This window comes from Antechinus flavipes, chromosome 3 (genome assembly GCF_016432865.1).
Source record: "Antechinus flavipes isolate AdamAnt ecotype Samford, QLD, Australia chromosome 3, AdamAnt_v2, whole genome shotgun sequence".
In the NCBI taxonomy this organism is placed as follows: domain Eukaryota; kingdom Metazoa; phylum Chordata; class Mammalia; order Dasyuromorphia; family Dasyuridae; genus Antechinus; species Antechinus flavipes.
The window spans coordinates 359,872,541-359,898,266 of NC_067400.1; the positions used below are offsets into that span (position 1 = coordinate 359,872,541).

General features: G+C 36.8%; 1 protein-coding gene across 3 annotated transcripts in view; it reads left to right on the forward strand.

The window, feature by feature from the left end:
* MGAT5 (alpha-1,6-mannosylglycoprotein 6-beta-N-acetylglucosaminyltransferase) overlaps positions 1–25,726 on the forward strand; it is a 376,800-nt gene that overhangs the window by 323,532 nt on the left and 27,542 nt on the right. For all 3 annotated transcript variants that reach the window (XM_051985774.1, XM_051985775.1, XM_051985776.1), the window contains exons 13-15: positions 2,033–2,182; positions 17,754–17,900; positions 22,530–22,646. In XM_051985774.1, the coding sequence (XP_051841734.1) occupies positions 2,033–2,182; positions 17,754–17,900; positions 22,530–22,646 (414 nt within the window). The remainder of the gene's footprint in view (positions 1–2,032; positions 2,183–17,753; positions 17,901–22,529; positions 22,647–25,726) is intronic.

Genomic DNA, 25,726 nt, shown 5'->3' on the forward strand with positions numbered 1-25,726 from the left:
GATATGGAATGAAAAGGACCTTGAGAAGTCATCTATCTATCACTCTGCCTTGAAAGTCAACAGGTCATTCTTCTCTAAGCAGTCTCTAAGTCTTCTCCAACTTAAATCTTAACCTCCATCTCAGGAGAAAGTATCACATTTTTCTTCTTCTTTTGGAAGGGGTTTATGCCATAACAGTTGGTCAGTAAACATTAATAAATACCTCTTATGTGCTAAGCTCTATGAATGCAAAAAGAGGCAAAAGGTTGTTTTTGCCTTCAAGGAGCTCATAATTTAATAGAGGTTTTCACAATACTGATTTTGAAAGCCCTACAGCCCTTGTAGTTTCTTTTCATAAAACCTACTGTTGAGGTTGGGAAGGGGACCCCAAAAGTTAGGGTCATAGACTGGTGTCACAAGGTATCTCAAAAGAATTTACAGACTTGAACTCATCTCCTTAGTCAAGGGGCAAAGTTTATTGCAATTGTGCTATTACAGGTGCAATCAATTCTAAGACAGTTCAGCAGAGAAACTGAAGCAAGGACAAACATTTATCCAGCTTCTATCATTGATATGCTAATTCTATGGTTCATAGGTAGGATAGAGGAGAGATCTTCTGAATTTGGTTCTCCCTGACAAGATTGTCAGTCAGCAGTGAATTGAAGAATGGTCTGCATAATCAGGCAGATTGTCAGGAAAATAGCATTCCTAAGTTGGGGGAGGAGGGACAAAGCCAGAGGACTTTGGAATCAGATAGATTGCCAGAACAGAAGCCCCTACATGATGAGGGGACCCTAAAACCACCTCTGTATTTCCCTAGAAGCTATACCATATCACTACTACTATTGTATTTGACTTGAGAGCTTGGGAATCAGGCTCAGAAAGAAAATTCACTCTCTGTGTTTTATGGAACAATGAGCTTTATAAAATGAAGAAATCGAGAGAAATCAAGCTCAAGCAATAGATTTGGCAAATACTAGGCAAAATGAAGTGCTCAAGAAAGAAAACTGTATAAAGTCACACCCACAGAAAATTTGGACTTATAAAACCATTTTCAAAATATGCTGCCTATAAATATATGATATGTGTGTGTGCACACACACATATGTAAAGACATACATATATTTCACGTATTTTTAGGTTTGGTACTTGTATTGTACTTTGGTACTTTGGTATTGTTTGTATATAGCATATATATGTATGTATATTATATACACATACATTTACACATAATATCTACATATGCCAATTACTGCAGTAACTTTACATACCAGAGTGATACATTTAAGTATTAAAAGAAATGTACTTGCTTAATTTTTCTCCTTTCCTTATTTTAGTCCTATAATCATCTCTACATTACCTTGCTTAATAAATAAGTGTTGTATAGAACCATTATGTCTCCTTAAGCTCAGAAATAAGTGGACTCTCTTTTTGACAAGAGGAATCAAGCTATTTATCAAAGGACAGATTGGCTGGGACTGGGTACTTGCTTTCCACAGGAACTCCTCAGTATCTCAAAATGTCTATTCCAGACAGACAGCTTTCAGGGCTTTCCTTTCTCTTCCCCAAACTTCCTCCTCCACAATGAGGATGAGCCAAAACTGGTGTGTTGAGTTCTTGGTAATCACAAAACTGGGATGTTACTTCAAAACAATTTGCCGTGAGCTATTCATTTGGTATTCAATAACAAGTTTCTACTGCTACTGCTGTATAACTTTTTTTTTTTCTGTGCAAAACTGTATATCTGCTATATGATTCTTTTGTCACTCAAAACTCAAGCCAGAATTTTTAAAAGAAAAACAAAAACAAACTTTAGGACTTGTATTTATTAAGGTCTTTTCAAACCTTAAAATACTACATGTATCTTAAATTTTATTATTGTTGTCATTATTATTTCTAAATTACCATGAAATTAAGAGTAGTGAGTTCCACAGTCTCTGGCTCTTCAAACTTGAGTTTTTTTAGGTTGTTGTTTTTCCTTTATAGAAATTATGATCCACATTAATAGAGTACAAAACTAAAGTAACTTAAAACTTGTGTTTGTGTTCTCTAGAATAAGAAGGAGTACTTGGACATCATTCACACATATATGGAAATACATGCAACTGTTTATGGATCTAGCACTAACCACATGCCAAGCTATGTGAAGAATCATGGAATCCTTAGTGGACGAGATTTACAGTTTCTTCTCAGAGAAACCAAGGTAAACCAGCTTTTGGTTCCATCTAATGGCTCATAATAATGTTTTTTTTTTCTTCCTGTCTTTTCTTTTTTTGTTTTTTCTTATTTTGCATTTAAGTTTTAAATAAATAAATACATTTTTAAAACTAAAAAAAAAAAAATAGAGTTCACTCAATGGCCATATTTGTGAATTTGTTTCTAATTATTATTACAATTGGGGGCAGCCTTTTTTTTTCCTGTGTTTTGTGGAAAGCCTCTAGAATGTTATTTTTAGGAGGTAACTTTTTATGAGAGAGCTCAAGAGGATTATAGATGGAAATTACATCCATCATGATGATGAAGCGTTTAGTTGTAAGAAAGAGGTCACTGAGCTATCTATCCCCTTGCCATTCAAGGCTGTTTCTCCTGCCTCTCAGTTCATGATAATTTAACAAGTGTTTATTGGATATTACAAACATTTCAAGAGTTCAGAAGAAGGAAAAGATCAGTGTGGACTAGAACAGGAAAGTCTTCCTGCGGCAGCCTGGAACTAGGTCATAAAGGGCATATAGTACGTTATGAAAGAACAGGAAAGGGCATTTTAAGTATAGAGAACAATGCATAAATTACAAAATCACTTAGTGTGAGAATTGTAAGGGACCTCAGCTGATGAGAACTCAAGTCAGCTTGCTTTTTTCCCTAAGACCAAAATTCCTCAATTTAGTCTGAGAGTGTTTCTCTAAATTTCCTTGACTTGGTTTCTCCAAATCTCCCTTAACCTTGTCCTTCAAGTATTTTTCCAGCTCTTCCCTGACTTTGTCCTTATCACTCCAACTCCATCTTACCCTTCAAGCATTCTTTCCTACTCTTCCTGGAGTAGGAAATCCTACTAGCATTTTCCCCCACTCCTCTCTGACTTTATCTCCTCAATTGTCCTAGTAATCAAAAACTTTATCTCCCTAATTGTCCTTGTAATCAAAGCATCACCAATCTCTTCAACTCTCCTAATTTCTCCCCCTTCCTTCTGTCTATAAAAATCATTCCTTCCCACACTATGGCACAAAATCATATTTGGATTCTGTTCAAAATTTTTACTCATTAATAAAGGTGCGAGACAGTGAACCCAAATTAAAATCAGAGACTCTTGAGGTTAAAAAAAAAAAAAAAAAAGACATTATGATCCAAAGGGGGAAAAGCACAGATCATGGAGGCAGAGAAATTGTGCTCAAATCTGTTATTCTTTGGACTCAGATTCTTCATCTGCACAACAAAGGGGAAAGGGCAACTCCTGACAGACAAGGCATAAGTAGAGGAGTGCAAAGCACAAACTGCAAAACACAAGATTAAATAGACCAGATGCTCCATTCCCTCCTTCCCCCTTTTATATCTTCCCAGAATTTTTTCCTGTTGTCCGGAGGAAGTTCAGGCTTGTACTTTAAATATGGAAATCTATCCCAGAAACAAAAGAATATTAGTAACAAACTCTTAATTCAAATTTCCCTAGAGAACTAGAAGCAGATATTCTTGGTTGAAAAAATTCTGTTACCTGAATTCTCAAAGCCATCATAGCCTTTAAAAGAAGTACTTAAATGCTAATTAAGAAGTGGTAGGAAATAGGAGGGGAAATGTTCATACAAGACAATTGAACACCTGCAGCTTTTTAGCTGTAACTCAACTTGTTATTGCAAAGTCTCAAGGCCATATTCCCAAGAGAGGTCTTCAGTTTGTCCTATACAGTGCCTTTTGGCTGGGAGAATGGCTCATTGTGATTCTTCACAATCTTTGCACCTCATCTTTGCTCTCCTGAACCTCATCATATGATCACATCACCAGCTATTATTTAGTTAAACCTAAACACTAAAGGAACTCCCCTTATAATTAATATACCTGATAATGGGTTATTCAGTTGCTTCTTAAAAACCTCCAAGGAGGGGGAACAGTTCTCATTTTTTAGGAAGTTCTTTCTGATGTCAAACCTATATTTTTCTCTTGATACCTTTCATCCATTTCTCCTGCTTCTTCTGCTCTCTGAGACCAGATCCAATTTCTCCTTCATGGCAACTTTTCAGATCCTTGCATACAGCCATTCTGTCCCCTTCATTCACTCTTCTTTTCTCCAGGCTCAATAATCCCATTTCCTTCAACATATCTTCATCTATAATTAATTCAGTACCTTTAACCACCTTGGCTGCCTTTCTGATGAGATCAAGTTAGCAATTCCTAGTTTGAAATAAACATGTGACAAATTCACAATGGCCATTCTCTTTGACAAAAAGTAGATTTATTTAGAATAGGTTACAGACAAAATGAAGGGATACAATAGATACCAGGAATGGTAAATATGACACAGTTGCAAGGATATATATATTTAGACTAACCCAGTTAAAGTGAGGAGAAAGATGCCATTAGAGGAAGGCACCATGAGAAGGGAAAGCGAGAAAGAGTAACCTCATAATGGGCTTAGTTCTGAGAACTTAGCAAAGTTTTTCATCATAACCAGGTCTTATATAGGGGAAATAAAGCATTGGGGGGTTTCCCAGGCATAAAAGCCCAACTCAAGAGGAAGAGTCAAAGAGCCTGATGGAATGCACTTGGCAGACCAGGTCCCTGACCTGTATAAGTTTATCATAGGTTGTTTAAAGATGCACAGAGGTTTGAGGGATAGACAAAAGAGTTCCATTCTCACAATCACTCTATTCAAACAGGATAGTCTGGGAATTTGATTATATCTGATAATAACTTGTTGGGGAAGGGGGAAGACAGTAAGTTACCTCACTTCTGTGAAGAGCTTTTTAAGGTCCTTCTGAAACCACAGATCCCAAAATTTGAAATGGAAATGGCCTTTTTGAGCGGGAAGATGGCAGATAGAGAAAAGTGACCAGTGAAGAAGCATACCACCCAACTAAAGTGCATACTTTGTGTTGGGAAGTAATAAGATGTGTAGGATGAAGCCAGATCATAAAGGGTCTTGAATGACAGGCAGAAGTGTTTGAATTTTATTCATTAGGCAACAGATAACCATTAGAACTTCTTAAGCAGGGAAGTAACATCAGATAGTAATTTTTTATGTAAATTTGTGAGATTCTAATTACAAGTAAAAATGAGAGCCAAAATTGTACATTCTTTCCATCTCCCCGTTTACAGATAAACACGCTAGGAAGCTATTAGTTTGGCATCTACTAACAAGTTGGTTGCTCGATTAGTTTTTGCTAAACCGATAGTCATTCATAACTTTGGGGTACAAGGGGATTTCAGAAAAAGTTAAAGTTTCCTTTTGCACCTTGTTTTATGCATGTTATAAGGCATGAAAATAAAGCATTTCATAAGTATATTTTTATATATAGTCTTTTCACATTTAGCTGCAAAGAGAATAAATACTTCATAGTAAGCAAATAAGAAAAAACTTCATAGATTTTTAAAACAAGGTGGGGATCCAAGAGGGGAAAGCACAGACCACAGAGTCAGAGTTCTTTGGACTCAGTTTCTTCATCTGTAAAACAAGTGAGATTATACTTATTGGTTTCTGAGGTGCCTTTCAGTTTTAGATCTATTTTCCTTTGATTCTGTGGGTCCAGAGCCGATTGGGCATTGTCATTTACCTTCTTAACAAAGTATTGATGTACATGTCCATATTCTAGGGCAGGGGTCCTCAAACTATGCCCACGGGCCAGATGCAGCAGCTGAGGACAATCATCTCCCTCACCCAGGGCTATGAAATTTCTTTATTTAAAGTCCCAAAAAACAAAGTTTTTCTTTTTACTATAGTCTGGCCCTCCAACAGTCTGAGGGACAGTGAACTGTCCTATTTAAAAAGTTTGAGGACCCGTGTATCTAGGGGAAGGGATGATCAATTTGAGGAGAAAGAGTGAATTTCTCCTGAATTTCTCCTCTTTTAAATATACATATGAAGCTGAGGCTCAGGAAGAAGTGATTCCTCTAAATCTTTTAAGTGCTGGAGTGAACTCTTGAACCCAACTCCTCGTACAGTGCCCTGTGCAATGATGTTATTGTCTTTCCATCCATGTTTCAGGTTTTCCTTCATGAAAGAACCTCCAAAATCCCACCCTCTGTATGTTGTGATTGGTCACATAAGTCTACTGTTCCGCTAGTTGGTCAGTGAAATGTAGTAGACAAGGTGATATACAGCTTCTTCAGCCATGTAGTCCAGGCCTTATCTAAAATCATGTGATCCGGAGAAGCCAAAACTGAGGCCTATAAGGCTTGATCTACTTTAGAATCTGTAAGTTTTTCACCTTTTCCCACACAAAAGGGAGATAATTCCCCCCTTTAACATGTCATAATTGAGATAAAGGTCAAGGATCTTTAGGTCCTTAGACAAGGACTCATTATATTCTCAAAGTAGTTCTCATTAACACTTTGTTGCCCTGGGAAATAATTTTTCAAACAGTCTGCAAATCCCAGAGAAATCCCATAATTTAATTTTGGTCACTTCCTTCCAGCAGGTACCTAAGGGCTAAGAAGGGTACAATCTGCTCTGAGCAAAAATCTGTTGAATAAACAAAAGGTCCCTACCCATTTGTGACAGTGCTATTTTTGCCATTTGCTTTGCTTTACTATTTTTTCCCTGGCATGTTAGAAAAAGCTCATCCCCCTTTAAAATAACATTTGGCAGTGTAGTTGTTCAGTAGTATGTCATTACTGTCGTTCACACCTCTATTAACTTTATGAATGTCTTTATTCAACCTTGCACATTTAGACAGAACACTTATCCACTATCTCTAGCATCTATTTTCTTTTCTTTTTAACAAAAAAGAATTTTTTAAATTTAAAACATTTTTAAATGTTTTTTGTCATTTTTAATTTTTTTATTAAAGCTCTTTATTTTCAAAAAATATGCATAGATAATTTTCAACAGTCACCCTTGCAAAATCTTGTGTTCTAAATTTTTCCCTCCTTCCCTACCTCCCCCTAGATAATAAGTACTCCAATTGAACGTGTGCAATTCTTTTATACATATCTCCACAATTGTAGCATCTATTTGCTATCACTTAGTAAGGAATGGACAAAAATAGAGGCCATCAAAAGCTAGGAGAGGACAACAGAGGTACCATGAGAGGTAGCAGTATTCACCCTTGACACACAGGTGTGATCAACAGAGTGGGATCATGAGAAATAGGTAGTAGTCATTCTAGGAAACCAAATGCCTTTGGTTTATAGGATTGCTCCAGTTATATATTGCTTTTTGATCTTATTAGAGCACATCCAAATAACTGAATGGAATTATGGCTGAATCACTTAGTCACTGTGAAGGAAATCATCCAGTGTTTAGCGGAGGTGATTTTTGTGCACATGATGTCAGCAATAGCTAAAATGAATGAATCTTGAGTTTTGAAATAATGACACTAAAGACCAGTGAAGCTTTGCATCTACAACCCATTCTGCCCATAACTCCTTCCTCTGTGTCTCCAGGCAATTTAAAAGCAATTTATTCTGATCCACATTAGAGGTGGGGTACTAGAGATGCAGGAAGCCAGTGCCACTGGAATGAATGGAATTCCCCACTCTCTTCAGCTCCTCATTATTTCACAAGGAAGCAAATCTGCTACTTCTCTAGAGGGCTAGAGCCATATAGAAATGATTGATGTTTAATCAGCTTCTGATTCATTATTGTTCATGATGAACTATCTTTCTGCATTTCTGAACCGAGTGCAAGAAACCCTCTATACAGCAGAATTCTGTCCCCTGAACGCCATTAGCCAACGGGAGTGTCATTAGCACTATCAGGCAGCAGGAGGCAAGTGAGGACAAAAGGTCTTTAGTGATATATTAAATATGAACCAAAAGAGCCGGGGTGTCTGGTGATTCTGAAGGACAGTCTTGATGGAGAAATGGATTTTGACGATTTAATTGCTTCTCAGAAATTTACAGAGGGAAAATTCCTAAAACTAAAGTCCAATGGTATAATGCAAACTAGGAAACCAGGATTCACAGGATGGCCTTGGAAAAATCTCTCTTCTCATGCTTTCCAATTCAGACACGTCTTCTTTGTTTGTTATGGATCCAGCCTTATTTCCTTCCTCTCCCCTTTCTACTCCCCAGTCTCAGTTTCACTTTGGAGTGCTTACCAAATCGCCTTAGAAATTAACTAGGGGAGCAACATCTTACACTGGAATCCTGCATACAAAGGAACTGTACTAGAAGGCAGAAATAAACCTGCCTATGAGAAAAATGGAAGGAAAAGGGCATTAAATGCTTATTATGCACCAGGCACTGAGCTTTACAGATATGTCTTGTTTATGAAATCAAAAAAGCTAGTCTGTACTTCCTCACATTTTAAGTTGCAGAGGACTTACAGACCATGCTGTCCAACTGCTGTCAGGGAAAAATGTCTTCCTGGACACTTCCCTTTTCTTTCTGCATGTCACTTAATTGTTTATTTTCCAAATGAAGACAGCTCCCCCTGTGACTAGAGCAGGACAGAAAGATGCAGTTTGATAATCAGTTATAGCTCATCAGGGTCCCTTGAGCTGTCTGTAAGCCTAGGAGCCATAATCTCTGCCTCTAGTTCAGCAGTTTTTTACATTTTTTTTGTTTGTTTTGTTTTTTGTCATGGACCTTTTTTGCAGTCTGGTGGATCCCTTCTCAAAATAATGTCTTTAAAAGAATAAATTAAAATACATAGGCTTAATTATATGTGTACACACACACACACACACACACACACACACACACACACACAGTTAAGAAATCTTCCTCTTAGTGCCTTTAGCACCTGTTCATCACCAAACTAGATCCAAGAGAAAGGTCACAGTGGCATGAATCCAAAAGCCATTTAATTAGTATCTGCTTTGTGCAAGGCACTCTTGATTTGTCCTGAGGGAAAAACAAACATAATTAAGACTTGGTCCCTCACATTATGAAACTTTATTCTATGTAGGTCTCTATTTATTGTGTATCTACTTATCTATGTACTTATCTTTTCCACTAAAATGGCAATTGTTTGTGAGTAAGGATTGTTTCATTTATTGAATTTCTGTCCCTAACACCTAGCACAGTCCCTGGTACAAAAGAGGCACTTTGTATTTCTTCATTGCATGATTGATCTAGCAGGGGTACTATGTCATACTCACAAAAAAAAAATATAATGTAATACATTGCAGTTCTTAGTGTGTGTACGAGAGCTATACAGTTGTTCTAATGAAGAATTGAATATGGTGGAGGTAACCAGAGAGTGATAGGTAAATATTAGGCTTGTGGAAGGAAAGATCATTTTACAGTAAAGGATCATGGAAGCCTTTATTTGAGCTGAATTTTAGAAGATTAGTCCTAATTCAAACAGTAGAGATGTAGAGGGGAAGGCAGGAGAATACTGGATGTAAGAAGAAGCATGAGCATGAAGGCAAGCAGACATATCAGCCAAGAGCAGGTTCTTCACCAACTTGCTCAAGATAAGATTTCATCAGATGAGTGCATTGTGGTTTAGTAACTATCTCTTTCTAACCAGAAATTTGGAATAGGTAAGCATTAAATCTCAATGACAATTTTATCTAGTTCCTCTCAGCCATCTGTTTTCTTAGATTAGGCCCTTTACTATTCAGTTGTCTATAGTTAGCAGATCTCCTTTTAATGAATGATTAGCATAGTAGTCATTGATGCTTCTAAGTTAGGCCCTTAGTATAAGACACTTTAAGAAGAACATCAGTTTTTTCAGGCTGTGAGGGTTTCAGTTGGTTAGGGGGTCTCCTGAATCTTCTTGGAACCCTATAACCTCAAAAGGCAAACACCTCACTTTTTACTTGTGCTTCTTGAAAAGTTGTCTCATTCAATAGGATATGATCCATTAACAATTAACACTTGGAGAGAAATGTAGGAAAACAATGAGTTTTTTTATTGGAGTATCTGGATTTTGTTTTCCATGGTTTTAATTTGTCCAGTTTGCTGTCCTTCTTGTCTCTAATTCTCAAATTAATGAATCCACCAGGCAAGGCTTGCCACTTTATTTTTATCATGGAGATGATTGAAGTCTGGGGTTGGATTTTCAAAGAGAATCTAGACAGCTGAGTACAACAAGATTGGCCTATCCCCAGTGGACTGATCTCTAGTAAAGAATCTGTGGTTTGGCAGTGACTTTAACAGGCGTCAAGCATTGATGATGCAAAATGATGCCTTTTGTCTTCCTAGAGTATCTGGGGCCTTTTTGCTCTTCAGTGATATTGATGTGGTGGGTTTGCCTCAGTGGAAACCTCCTAAGAGGGCCACCAACATTGAGGGTAAGGTAGCAAAGGAGAAGTGTGGTGATTTTGGAGATGAAATAGCCCAGCTATCCAGCAGGACTTAAGAGTTATTGCCACCTCTCCTTTCAGTGTTGGGTACCCCTGGAGAGAAGCATCAAGAGTCAGAGAAAGTCTCACTTGTCTCACTATGCAACCTTTGTAAAATGATTCTAGTGCCTAGTCTGGATGATCCCTGAAGTGTCCTGAATGTAGCATTCTGTGACTCAGATCACTCAGACAGTATATTAGTTTTATATGCACACTTATCATGGTTAGTTTCTGGCACCACATTAAAAGCAGGCCCTATAATGTTTTTATAGATTCCTCTTGTAGGTAAAAGTGAGTAACAGCTCACATTTATATGGTGCTTTGCAGCTTGTAGAGTGTTTTCCTCATTATGGAACTGTAGTTAGCATATTAAAACAGAGGAAGTAAAGATTCACCAGGAACATGTGACTTTTGTGTAGCATCAAGACTGAGAAATAGACTTTGAACTTGAAGTTAAGAGCCCTCAGTTCACATATTCCCCACATCCCATGTCAGGCTGTCTTTTAATTACCCATCTTCTCTCTGAAACTTTGAAGTATGAAGCAATCCGTATTATAGGGCATGTAAGAAATCACAAACACATATTGTGAGAAACACTTGAGAAAAATATTCTCCTTGCTCTAGATTCTTCCCACTTCCCTTTAGCAAAAGCTAAATTTAGCATTTCATATAAAGCACCAATATTGTATATAAAGAAGACTAAGACTGTCCTCTGTGTAGTGATTGTTCATTCTTTGACAGTAGGGCAAATGTATGTATGATCCCTTACCACTTCAACCTTTTATGACCTGAAAAATTGATATTCTTTCTAAAATGCCTTATGCTAAGGGCCTACCTCATTGGTAGTGTCATTCATTATAATGAAACCTTAAAATGGTTATTTGAGGAACAATAGGCCCAATCTAGGAAGAAACAGACCAAGGAGTTTAAAGAATTTAGATGGAACTTCCCTTTTCCAGTTAGAAATGAACAATTAATGAGTCAGAATGTATTCATTGAATGAAGTTCTTACCTGCTCACCATGCAGCTTTGGCAAGTGGGTGAAAGCGCCCAATATATTTGCTGCCTCCACACTCATGTTATTTCCTATACTAAGAATGTCTTTTTTTCTCAGCTTCCTCCCTTTTTTGCTTAGTAGTAATGGGCTAAGATGAAATTACTTATAACACTGAACTGAGCAGGTCAGAATTTGGAAAATAATGTTTTTCAGACAACTTGTACATTGTATACCAAAGCAAATGTCAATTATTGTGGGGGTTTTCTGCTAATTAGGCTGATCCAGGTCAACCTCTTCCTTTTTCCTCTCCCAGTGTAAATGATCTCATAACTAAGTCCACAGGTTCTTTAAAATCATCATGACTTCCTTTAAGAGTCTAACCATTGTCTATGCCATATATATTTAAAAAAAAAAAAAAAAAAAACTAAGCTCTTGTCAATTCCATTTTCCTTCCCACTTAAGAAGAGTCCAAACCTGAGTAGTTTTTCTAAAATGTTTGTTCTTATGCAACCAGATCCCAGCAATGTGCTATGAACACAACGGATGGTACTTCATCTGTTTTCTACTACTTAGGATTGGTTTAATTTTATAGCATATAAGGCCTCTGTTTAGAAATGCATATTGACGGAGTTGGGGTGAGCAGCCATAGAGCTGTTTCTTCATCTGGAATATTCTCATTAGGTTTCAGACCTCTGAAGGGTAGAGATAGCATAAATAAAATATGCTCCGTTTTTAGCTGAATAGTGGAGCTCAGCAGCCCCTGCACTTTCGTGCATACTTGCAATTTTTTGTAACTTGGCTACATGCTAAGGTACTGAGGAAATAGGCAAGTAGGCAGGCAGTTAAGGGACTTGAATTGTGCATAGTCAAATTATAGCATGTGACAAAAGTCAACTTCATATGATAGCTTATAAGTGGTTTTTTTGGGTTCACAAGTTGCACAACCCACATGCCACTCAATATTCTGAAATTAACTAGCAGTATGAACCTTGGCAAATCTTCTCTGGGTTTTGCTCCACAAAACTGTAAAATTTAGGCTTGGATTAGAGGGACTTTCTAAAGAAAAAGTCCTTTTCAGCTTTTCTGATTTTTCTGTGTTAACAACTTACAATGACATAGTAAGAAAGATACTGGACTAGAAATTTGGAGACCTGGGGTTCTAATTTGTATTATTTCATTGATAAGCTGTGTAACTAACTGTAACTTTTCTGAGCCTTTCTTTTTTCTTCTGTAAAATAGGAGCAGGGGTAGATGAAAATCTTTAAGTCCCCTTCCCACTCTTAATATTTTATGGTTCAGTGTTACTCCCCTATGTTGTTTGACATCAATGGATCTGATTACTCCATTATTAATGTTACAAATAGGGGCATATTCAGGAAGCAGGGGGGAAAAAAGATATCTTTTGGGAGAAACGACTTTTAAAATTCTTGTTTTGATGTTTCCAAGTAGTTCATTTCCTGTAACCTTAATTAGCACCATAAAAAAATTGAAGAGAAGTTGTGTGCTGTTGTTTAAGCTTTGCTTTAAATTGCCATGGTTTCTGTGAGTCAGCGAAAATATGTTTTTTGTGGGAACTTCATAACTGACACTCAGCAAAGAAGATGGTACCAATACAGATATATCCAGATATAATTAAACCTCAGTCATATTCATGTCCATTAATCAACAGTCCCAAATTCTTTTAATTAATAGGTTCAAATTGGTTGCTTGTGGAAATTAATTTTTTTTAAAAATTCTATTTAATAGTCAAGCAACGTTTATCTTATCTGTTTTTCTCCAGAGTTCTTATTTACAATTCAGTGTAATGCAGTTTGCAATGAAAGTTTCAACATATCCTTATTTTCAGAGGTTATGAAGCAGTAAGAACCCTATTCTCTGACTCAAACCTTTGGGGACATAATCTGAATCCTCTATCAGTCTTTATTCCCAAGAACATCACAGATCTAAACACTAATAACAATAAGCATTTTAAAAAGTACATTCTTTGTGAAGAAACATTGAATTAGATGCTGACTATTCAAAAATGAGGAGTTAGTGTCTTCTGAGCTAAGCATTAAAGGAAGAAAAGAATTTTGACATGGATATGTTGGGGCAGAGTGATGCTTTTTAGTCATGGGGAATGGTCTACATAAAAACATAGAGGAGGTAGATTATATTTTCTACTGGAGAATCAGTGAAGAAGAATATATTAGGTGAGATTGGAGAACCAGAACCAGAAAAGTAGAGGATGATATTAGGAAACAGTTTGTTTAAAAGGCTGGATGGATAATGAGGAGACATTGCACAGGTCCTTGGATGCCAGGGTACAGACTTTGGATTCAGAGAGCCACTAAAAAGTTTTTGAACAGGGGAGTGACATACTGTCATTAATATAATTTTTGTAACTGACAAATGGGTTGGGAAGGGAAAAGAAAAGAAGCAAGAAAACCAGTTAAAGGGTTATGACAGTCATTGAAGTTCAGTATGACCTTGTGGTAGATAGGCTCATAAATGTTTGGTAACCATATCTCAAAAAAAAAAAAATCAAAGATGAACTAATGGCAAACTTTTAATTTGAATTCACGTTTAACATTTTTTCTAACACTTAAGTCTAGACATTCAAAACAATAAATCAAGATTTGATTTGTAGCACTTGCTGATTTCTGCAGTGACAATGATATTTTCGCAACTGGCTCTTAAGAACCCATATAAGCTGCCTCTAGCACACCCCTAAATGTGGCTTACAGATATTTCTTAGTGGTATGATCAAAGAAGAGAAAATGGATCTAAGCAATAAGGGATTTTTTTTTTTTATAGATGTTGGTTATCTATAGAGAAAGAGTCAAGAACAACTGAGTTTTGAGCCTGAGTAAATGTGTATTAATGACAAACATATACATATATGCATACACACACACACACACATACACACACACACACACACACACACACACACACACATATGATGTTAGGGAGATAAGATTTTAGATAGAAGTTGAGTAAAATTTTAGACATATTAACTTTGAGGTACTGATGAGACACCAGAAGGCAGGGAAAGGATTGGATGTACAGACCTGCAAGTTGTAGAAAAGGGATAATTCATTCAGATCTTCAAGGGAAATAAAATACTAAGAAATTCATATGTAAATTAATTCATATGTAAAGATAGAAGGGGCCAATAGAAAACAAGTAGGAACAACAGGAGAAAAAACAGAAAAGAACACAGAGTGAATAAAATTAATTTTCAAAAATAAAAAGGGAATAAAAGGAATAAAAAATCTTCAAGAAAGAGAAAGCAATTAAATCTGATAAAAAGATTCAGGAAGAGAACTGGAAATAGGTCATTATATTTGTTATGTAAGGGCCTTTCTAACTTTCTAATGCTACCATTCCTGTGACTTGACTTTTTATTATCAAAGTCTGTCAGAGAAATGGAAGTTCTCCCTGGGATATAGAAACAAGTAACAAATGTTCAAAATTATCAAGAGTAAGCTGTCTCCAGGGCCTTAAATTGGTCAAGGAGAAACTCATTCTCCTTACTCCATACCAATACCTGGTATTTACTTGAATTCTTTTTTTCTGCAAGTACACAGAAATATACCTGTATATATTTTCTCAGAAATATACTTTCTCTTAACAGAAAACAGTATAAATTGCTAAGATATGGCGAACCTTTAGAGGGAAAATCCATTGTTAGATCCTAAAGCCATATATAAACACTTATGATGTGTAAAGCACTGTGCTAGAGCTAGTAATGCAAACTTACTACAATAGCCTTTCTTCAGAAGTGGAGATGGCAGTTTCACAAAGAAGAATGATATGTTCTATTAGAAATTTGAGGCAGCTGAAATCATATTCACCAGAGATAGTCAAGGTACACTTGGGAAGAATATAGCCCCAGAGTTAGACCTTGAAAGAATAGAGGGGAGAGCTTGGAAGGACAATAATGTTGTAAGCAAAGAAACCCACAGAGGTCAGGACAAAGAATGGCGGTAGAGTAGTGATGATACAGATTTCTCATGCAGAAGGAATTTCAGAAGGCAGCAATTGGAAACCCCATCATCTTTCAAGGAAACTTCTCTGAAAACTCAAAAAAGGTAACTTTTCAAGGTTGTATAGTAGGTGGCAAAAGTAGATTTAAACTCAGGCCCTCTGATTCTAAATCTAGTTTTTCCTTCCTCCTTTCTTTCATTCCCCTCCCTCCCTTCCTTCCTCATCTTCCCTCTTTTTCTTCCCTCCTCCTTTACTTCCCTTTCCTCTTTCCTCTCTCCTACCCTCCTTTCATCCCTACCTTCTTCCTTCTTTACTGAGAAGATATATCTAGGACATTCTCCCCTGTTCCATTTTGGTCCCTTGGGACTTCCTTGTATCATAACATTAGCTCCCTTGTCCAAATTTATTAAAGGATGTGTGAAGAGTTTAGATCAAATGAGAAAGGTTGAGATCCGATCAAGTGGAAAAGGCAATGGTGCTGGATATTATTGTCAGAATCAGCAGTTTATATTATGTTTGGTAGGCACTGTAGAGCCACTAAAGAATTTAGAGTAAAGAATGACATGATTTTTACAGTGTTAGGAAGATTGCTGACAGAGTATCTCAGAAGATGATTTTGAGACCAGATAGACAGGACATATGCCAGTTAGAAACTATTGATAACCTAGGCAAGTAGGGATGAAGGCTCAAACTCCTGTGAATACAGAGGATGTGAAGAAGAGAGGCTAGATGAGAGAGATAAAGATAGAAGTGACATAATTAGCTGGATTGGATGCTAAGGTGAGAATTCCACAGATAGCAGATTATCCTCCCCAGAGCATGGGACTTGGATTCTGGAAAACTCACATACAGAGAAATCTATTGTTAAAAGTATTAGTCTAGATGGAGAGAAAGAGAAATAGAAGAGGTCAAATCACTTTCATGTTGAGGCAGCTACGTGGCGCAGTAGATGGAACACCAGGCTTGAAGTCAGGAGGACCTGAGTTCAAATCTGACCCCAGACACTTAATGCTCCCTAGCTGTGTGACCTTTGGCAAGTCACTTAACCCCAATTGTCTCAGGAGTAAAAATCACTTTCATGTCTGTCTCTGGAATTTGACTGAAGATTGAAAGGATTACAGAGTCTTCACTACTGTAGTAAGTAGGATGAGAAAGTAGGAAGAGGAGAGGGAACAGGACAGTTATTGCTTAGATCTTTTTAATCCATTCTAAATTACTTCCCCATTAAACCAGCTGTAGAGGCAGAGGAGACTAGGGGAAGTCGAAGCAATAGATTCATAAAACCAATTCTGATTTAATGCCCTTAGCCTCTAAGAGTCAGGGAAGTGAAAGGTTAGGTTCTTGCCATTCTCTCTAGTTATTACACAAGGAAATGATCCCCATTGAAATGTGATCTGTCTTAAGTTGATTTGTCCATGAGGACAATACAATGGGTTTGCCGATACCATACTTAATATTTATTATTTGAACATACTTGGCACCTAGCATACTACCAAATTCTCTAGAGGATATGCCCTCATCATCTGGGAACCTAAATTCCTAAGATGTGTTAGCTGGTAGAATTGCCTTTTGCCGATTAAATCCTATTTCATTTTGGACTAGGAAAAACAATGTCAATTTGAAGCATTGTGTGACCCCCATTGTCCCTCTGTCTTAGCCCTACTGAGGTCTGCAGGCTGGCATTCTGCTGCCACCTACTGCCTTTATTAGGAAAAGCCCCAAATTTTGCTTGAGCTGTGAAACCTGGCAAGTTTACTGATTTTACAAAGAATAATGCCTTCCCTTTCCTACCAAACCTCCTTAAAAAAAAGAAAACGAAAAATAAGAGTTCTGATGGTGTCCAGTGATGTAACCATTCTAAAAACCCATGTCTTCCAGTCTGCCATCATGTGTTAGAATACTGTCATTCGAAATGTAATCAAGCTACCAAGTGACCTTCTGTGGCATCCCCCAACCCCCAGCTTTACTGAAAGGCTCTGTTGTTCCATCCATTCAATGAAGAACCTCCTGCTTAATTTACCAAGAGTTTTCTTAGTCATGTTCTCTGGCCCATTACAGAAAGATTATTGTTGGACATTAGGACCTCCTCCTCCCTCCTGCTAAGCTCATTCCTTCTCTCTTTTATCATCATGGAAGAAGAATATAGGGCATCTTACTTAATTACATTTCTAGAAAGCTTTGCAGCTGTATTTTTGCAGAGAGTTCATTGGGAACAAATGCCTTTCCCCTATCTCTTACTTAAGATTTCTATGTATTTCTTACAGAACTATAGCAGTTTAAATGATGAGAAATTTAAGCAGTGATGATTCATTTTAAGTGAAGGAAAACCATCCTGAATTGTGTGTTTTATTATTGTTTTGCAGTTGTTTGTCGGACTGGGGTTCCCATATGAGGGTCCAGCTCCACTTGAGGCTATCGCTAATGGATGTGCATTCCTGAACGTCAAATTTAACCCACCAAAAAGCAGCAAAAACACGGACTTTTTTATAGGCAAACCAACCCTGAGAGAGGTAAGCGTCTATCAAAGCATTAACCAAAAGAATATGACTCTGGCTTAGTACTTTAATAAATATTACCCTTAGCAGGCTTCTCTGAGCAGGGAATGAGAAGTAAATAAAATTGATTAGCCGACGTTTCTTGACCATATGCTACATGCAAGGCATAGAGTTGGGCATTTAAGCTGTATAAAGAAAAATGAAGCACATTTCTTGTCTTCAAGAAGGAAGAAGTCTAGCAGGTTAATGACATATATCATAAGTCACTATAAAGTGATATGATTGATATTTTTTAAAGAAATCAAATATAAATGAATGTTCTCGCCTTCAAAACACTTTATTCATAGGCTTTATTCATAGGCTGAGCACTGTTTCTTCCAGTTCTCAAAAACATTTTTGAGAAGGGAGAGGTCCCACTAATCAGAGGGCTTCATGGTATAGGTGGTCACTGAAGCAGACTTTCCACAAATAGAAGTAAAATCTTATTGATGCTCTTTGATATGATGTCACAGTCCTATCTGGATATACTCCTTCCTTCTGTAAAGTTTCTCATAATAGTATGGTATTAAAAAATTAGTTTGAAACAAAACTAATCAATGAATTGATGGCATCTGAGAATGTGTCTGTTACATTACCTATATTCCTCTACATCTCTCCTGAAAAGAGTCTACCCATGGTCATTCCAGTTAGTGTTCAGTTTCTTTACTCTGTTTCTTGTCCGTTACATTGTTCTCATTATGTATGTTGCTTTACTTTCTTCCGCTTACTTTCACTCTCCATTAGTTTATGCAAGTCTTCTGTGTTTCTCTGAACCTTTATATTTGTAATTATAGCACAATCATAATTCCATTATAGTTAAGTTCCATGATTTGTTTAGCTGTTCCTCCATATCAACAATTACCCATTTTGTTTCCAGCACTTTAGTACCATCAAAAAAAAATTTACACATGTTTTTTGTGTATCGTACTTATGCAGGATAGCTTTGAAAGTTATGTTAAATTTACTATATACTTAGAAAATCAATAGATCCCTAATCTCTCCTCTGAGGCCTAAGTCTGGTCTTATATTTTCAACTGGCTATTGAACATTTTGATCTAAATGTCCCTTAGACATCTCAAACTTTTAACCAGTTATGTAACCTTCACGTGATAGATAATTATGGTTTCAAGTACAATTCTCTCCTCTTCTACAATGTATGTGGAAATGTCCATTTTACATGGAAGGAAACAAAAATCTATTAAGTGCTTGCTATATGCCAGGCACTGTGCTTGCCTAGGATCCCACATCTAGTAAGTATTTTAAATAACTGAGATGGAAATTGGGTCTTCCTGCCATAAAAAGGCCCAATGTTCTACCTACTGTACCTTGTAGCCAAACTGTTAAGTTAGGAAATTTAAAAAATAAATACATCCTTCATGGTAGCTCATTCATCCTTGATGATGGACTTTTGGAACTGACCAAAAGTCTTTTGGAGCCAAGCTTAGTGAATTAAGTATGTTGTCAAGGTGGTTGGTGGTGATTTAAGTAAGAAATAAGGGTTATTTTCTGGTGTAGCTCATAAATTTTCCCTGAAGGAAGTCAAAGAAAGAAAATCCAGCTTGAAGTAAATGTCACTATCATGTATAGATGTTTTAAAAATACATCCCAGTCCTTAATGGTCATAGCTCATACTTAGGAAAAACATGGTTTTGAAAATAACTCATTAGTCATATTTATGTAGTTTTTAACATTTAAGAAGCACTTTAAAAAAAGAATCCAGTAAGGCATATATGCAGTACAAGGATGATTATTCATTATCTTTTTGAAGATGAGGAACTGATTCTAAGATATTATAAATAACTCAGAAATAATAAACAACTTACCTGCAGTCACATGGGTAGCAAAATGATAGAGATAAAACTCAAGCCATTTGACCCTGAAGTGTTCTGTAATCTACATTGCTTTTGTAAGACTGGAGAACAGCAGAAGGAAATCACTTCTATAAGAACACTAGAAAAATAGGAAGGGGCCAGATTATTTAGGGCTTTAAAAATCAAAAAAGATTTAACATTTGATCCAGAAGGTAATGAGAAATCACTGATGGTTATCAAGTTATCAAGTCAGTGGGGCATTATAGCAAGATTACTTTGATTTGAGTAGATAATAGAGTGGAGTGGGGAAGAGATTTGAGGCAAAGGGACCAACCAGCAGGGCATTTCAATAGGTTGAGTAAAAGGTGATAAGTGCCTACATCAGGGTGATGATATTGTTAGAGGGAAGCAGAAGGAACATATGTGAAATACATTACAGAGGTAGTACAAGATAAAATCAAATTTGAACTCAGATCATCCTGGTTTGAAATCACAAAGTAAAATTATATTCTTCATCAGTTCTAGTTGAGCAGGCCTTGTTCACCAGCAGTTCACATGCAAAATATCTGGGCCTTTGGGTTGATTGAAAACTGAAAAGGCAATAATTTGATACAACAGCCAAAAAAGCAAATTAAATCTTAGGCTATTTTGAGAGATATCATGTCCATGACTCAGGAGGTTATAATCCTGCTCTATTCCACCCTGATCAGATCACATCTGGAGGGTGATTTTCAGTCTGAATGCTACATTTTAGAAAAGATTTTGATAAACTAGGGAATATCAAGAGGATCATTAGAATGGTAAAAGGCCTCAAATTCATTTTGTATAAAAGATCATCTAAAGGAATTGGGGATATTTATCCTATAGAAGAGAAGATGCAGCATGGTCCATGATAGATATCTTCAAGCCTATAAAGTTCTAGTATCTAAAAAAGAAGTTAGATTTATTCGGGTTGTCCCAAAAGGCAGGAAAATCATCCTAATAATCAAGTTTCATAAAAGGGGGATTGACTGCCTGGGAAAGTAATAGGCCAAGATTGTGTGACCTCTTCTCAATTATGATTTAGAAGAATTTCATGTTCAGGTAGAGGTTGGAACAACATCAGTCAATAAACATTAGGTGCTTCCTCTGTGCCAGGTACTGTGCTGCCCTGAGATCCTTCCCACCTCTGAAGATTTGTCTACATTCTGGGTGCTTGGAGATACAAAGATTTATAAGATAGGGTCCCAGTCATTTTGTAATTATTGATAAGTGTCACAGGGAATTGGAGCAGTGCTTAGGATTTCAATTGTATAGGGAAACTCCCAGATGAGAAAGCACCCTCTACTTCTGCAACTAAGTGACTTGCGTGAAGTCATACAACCAGGTACCAGAGGCAATTAGAAAAATAAGTAAGTGTTAAGCCATTTGGGAAGGTACAAATAAAAGACCATGAGGACCCAGAAGAGGAAAAGATCACTCATTCTTAAAAAATCAACAGAGGTTTTCCTCTCTTCTTTGTAAATTCAAATATCAAAGTGCTTGTAAGAGCAGTGCAGAATATTGTACTCCTTATTGAGAGAGACAGAGAAATTAAATAATTTATGTTTTTGTTGTTTTTCTTTCTTGGAACTTTCTTTCAATCTAATTAGAGGGCATTGAAAATGGCTGGAAGTATATCTTTTGCCACTATTCAAAGGGAAGGAACAAAATAATCATTACAGAAGGATGCAAGAGGATTCTAGTGGTACTAAAGTGACTAAGAATTGCAGTAATCAGGCTTCTTGGAGAAAGTGAATCCTGAGCAGATTTTGGAAAGAGGAGAGGGACACAATAGGTAGGACTGTGGCTGAAGGATATGTGGACCCCAGACTTAGTATTAATAAAGGCTTAGTGGTAGGGGGCAGTGTCTTATGCTTATTCCCTTGGCTTGAATAAAGATGGTATACCATTTGGTATAATGGGAAATGGAAAATGTATGATTTTTTTAAAGCACCATGTAGCTAAGACAAGTTCTGCCCAGAAGACAAGCTAGCTAAACAAATATACCTATTATGAAGCATTTTTATAGGCCAAAAAAGGATTAATAATGAGAAATATTCTTACTTAGTCTCCTGGGCCAAATTAAATTATTAATATCTAAAGGACACAACAATTGTATATTCCCTAGCTTCCTTACAATGCTTATTATCAGCATTCACTAACCATAATTCCTATTCTCTAGACCAGTCCAAAAAACTTGTGGGGAGCTTCCTGCTATATTTTCCCTCTTTTATCTACTTTTTACCATTGCTCATTTTTATAATATTAAAACCTTGATTTTTATTGCAAGCCTCCCTTCTGTGCCCATTTGACTGTCTCAGCTGCTATTTAATAGACACTAGCTGATATAGGTGAAGTTCAGTGATGGATGGTATGTGGCAGTCTATTTTATTTTCATCTTATTTGGGGGGGTACTGCTATATATTCCATCTCACCCTGGAAGTGTCATACCATTTCCTGTATCCAAATGGAATTCATAATTTGTCCCTACCCTTGAAATCATCTCTGTTTTATTGTTATCTACCTGTAGATGTTTTGAATGCCCAAAAGCAGTTAGAGAGTGGAGGGAAAGGAAGGCAGAAGGGAAGAAGGCTATGGGATGTAAATGGAGGTTGGTTTATTTGTTTCTTTGTTTTTACTACTCAGAGAGCATTCTATTACTTGCACCAGTACAACTCAATACCATAAAAGGCACCAAAAAGTGCCTGTCATAAAGGGAAATATCTGCTATTTGATGATAATATGTTTTATTTTGTTCCTTTTTCTTTTTCAGCTAACTTCTCAGCATCCTTATGCTGAAGTTTTCATTGGGCGACCACATGTCTGGACCGTGAACCCAACTGATCATCGTGAAGTAGAGAATGCAGTAAAAGCAATTTTAAATCAAAAGGTTAAGAAAAAAAATTTCATTTTCTCCATGTATAGGATAAAACAGAAAGTATTGATCTGGCAATCTTCCTAATTGCTTTGTTCTCCTAAATTAAACTTTATCATTGTACCTTATCACAAAAGATAGAAAAAAAAGGGTCTATTCTAAAGGATTTGACATGGGAGTTTCCCACATTTTCTATGAAATACTTCATTTTTATTCCATGAGAAAGCTCTGAAGGCGGAGAAGATAGGTCTGGAACTATGGCATGTGCCTGTGATAAAGAGATTAGGAAAAGTAATTAAGGAAATTCTTGAAAAAATTTTAATACAGTAAATTATTTTTACCTTGGTGTCATTCAAATTTTTAATTGTATAGCACTATATAAAATAACTATTAGTTACTGTGCTAAATGAATATGTATAAGATAAGGTTGCTCTGTTAGGCCTAATTAGAATATTGGAATTCCAATTAAGTGCCAATAATTTTTTTTCTTATTTAGGAAATAAGACTGTGCACATCCTTTGTCTTTCTCCAAGCTGTGTTTTGTCAGTAAAGGAAATTTCTGTAAGGGCCAGGTACCAGAAGTATTTCACTGTAGAACATTTGTTAACCTTCACTTATCTTCTGTTTCAATGCTCAGGGCATCAAATTAGTTAAGCATAATATCCTGCAGCTAGATGGAGAGCAATGGGTAGAATGCTGGGCCTGCAGTCAGGAAACCAGTTTAAATATGACTTACTAAATGTATGATCCTGGACTAGTTACTCGACTCTATTTGCCTCAGCTCCTCATCTGTAAAATGAGCTAGAAAAGAAAATGGCAAACCATTGCAGTATCTCTGTCAAGAAATCCCAAAGGGAGTCTTGAAAAGTTGCACATGACTGAAATAACTGAACAAAACCACAGGTAGCATCCCACAGGTAGAACTAAATTAATAGTTGAGCAAAAGTTGTAGCTGTCCTTTCCCACTACTACAGGGGAGTCTATAATAGGTAGATTTGGAGTCAAAGTAGTTTTTGAGACCCTCTTTCCCCAAAATATTTCCCTCTAGCTCTCATCATATTTCCCCATTTAAGATGTTCCCATTGGTTATGAAAGGTTTCCCCCACATTAACATGACTACACCTTCCCAGAAATTGATAACATAGTAAACTGTTATTAAACCTACAATGATCCCTCACCATGGAGTGCAGTTAAGCAGGACTTTAGAAGGCTGTAGAATCAGAGTATAAGTTTGAGAAGGCCTTTAAATTTTGGAAAAGATTCAAATGAGTCCCCCAAACAGACTTGATTTACATCCCAAGGAGCAGTCACCTCATTTCAGAGGTCAGGCTTTTCCCTGGGTTAGTCAGAGATAATAAACTTTTTCATTCACACCAACTCTCAGAGACTATGTACTGTTACAGAGGAATTAAAATCTACTTTGGCAGAGGAACCTCACATAGTGATGCAATCACACCCCACAGCTAATGAGATTGTGAGTGGATGTAGTGGATGGAGAACTGGGCTTGAGACCAGAAGGACCTGGGTTCAAGTATTATTTTTAACACATACAGGCTACGTGACCTTGAGCAAGGTACTTAATATCTCTAACTTTCTGACCAGAAGTTGCCAAGAACATGCTGACCTGCAGTGATGGAAGTGGTCTCCTCACCAAGAGTTCCCTCTATAGTGAAATCATAGGCTGGTCTGTAGCACTATCAACTAACACCATTGGGGAATAGCTGCCACTACTGGAAAGTGTGACTTTGCTAATCCAAAAAGATTCCTGTGATGGGGAGCAGTTAATATAGGTGCCAGGGGAAATTCCATGAAATTGCAGTGGATCCCTGAAAAAGAGCATTTTAACCTAACAGAGAAGGATGTCGCCAAGGCGGGAAAGGACTCTTCTGTTTGCCTGTATACTTCAAACATACTCTTGCTTCTTCTCCTACCCAGTGGTGGCCAGAAACTAGGAAGGTCTGGTTATTGGAGAACATCTTCCTCTTTTTAGACTTTTGATCTGTATTTCTTTTTCTCCCAAAAGGTGGATCTGTTTTAAAGTATCATCATTAGTAGGTCTAGGTCCCTCTCCAAAGGAATGTAATACATATTTTCAAGGATTTTAGGAATAAATGACACCTTTTTTTTTGTTTGATAGGAAAATTGCTGCAGTTAACAGCTTTTTAATACACTGTAGTAGTCAGAAAGCAATTCATGCACTTCATCAAATTTACTAGGCTAGGGCTTTGGGTAGAGAACAGAAGAAATATTTCTCAGATTTAGTATGTTGAAATAAGCCTTTTGAGTTAATAAACTTCGATTTCATTCCTGTGTGCCTTTTGGGATACATTGGAGAAAAGGCTTCTGTGTTTTAGAGCTTGTTTTAGACCCATAACTAGATTTGCTGACCACATTGAAGGTGGCTTTTATCAGTTTGTCTAGCTGTAGAAAAAGATAACGCCCACAGCAAAGTGTGCTAAAACCTGTGAGTGAGTGAATGAGTCCTCTATTAACAAAGCTTCTTAAACTGTGGGTTGCGACCTCATCTTGAATTTTGGGGTCTCAAAAATTTGGCAACAATAAAACATTTCTGATGACCAAAAATTAATTCAAAATCAAACACAAAATGAATCCAAGGTATTTCTAACTGTGCTTGCCTATGTTACATCAAGCAACTTCACTGCAGCTTTGGTTCTCAATGCACAACAAGCTCTCTTTTGCACTGTGCATGTACAAATACTGCCAGAAATACCTTGGCTCAGATTTGAGACAGGATCATGTAAAATTTTTTAGGCAAAAAGGAGTCCTGAGTGGAAAATGTTTAAGAAATCCTCCCCCATTACAGAGACTTTTTTGGGAGGAAGGGAAAAATCCTTTATCTGAATCTCTTGTTAGAGATCTGTTGTAATGTGAAAAGTATAAGTGACTGCTTAGTGAAATGTAAATAAAAATTATTTTAAAAGAAAGTAAAATGAAATAATTAATGTGAAGTACCATCTCAGATGTATAGAGGACATTTAAAAAGATATGTAGAAATAATGGAATAACTTCAAAGTACATTGAGCTCTTCAGAGATACATTCTATAGAAATAGGAGTTCTGCCATGAAAATCCCTG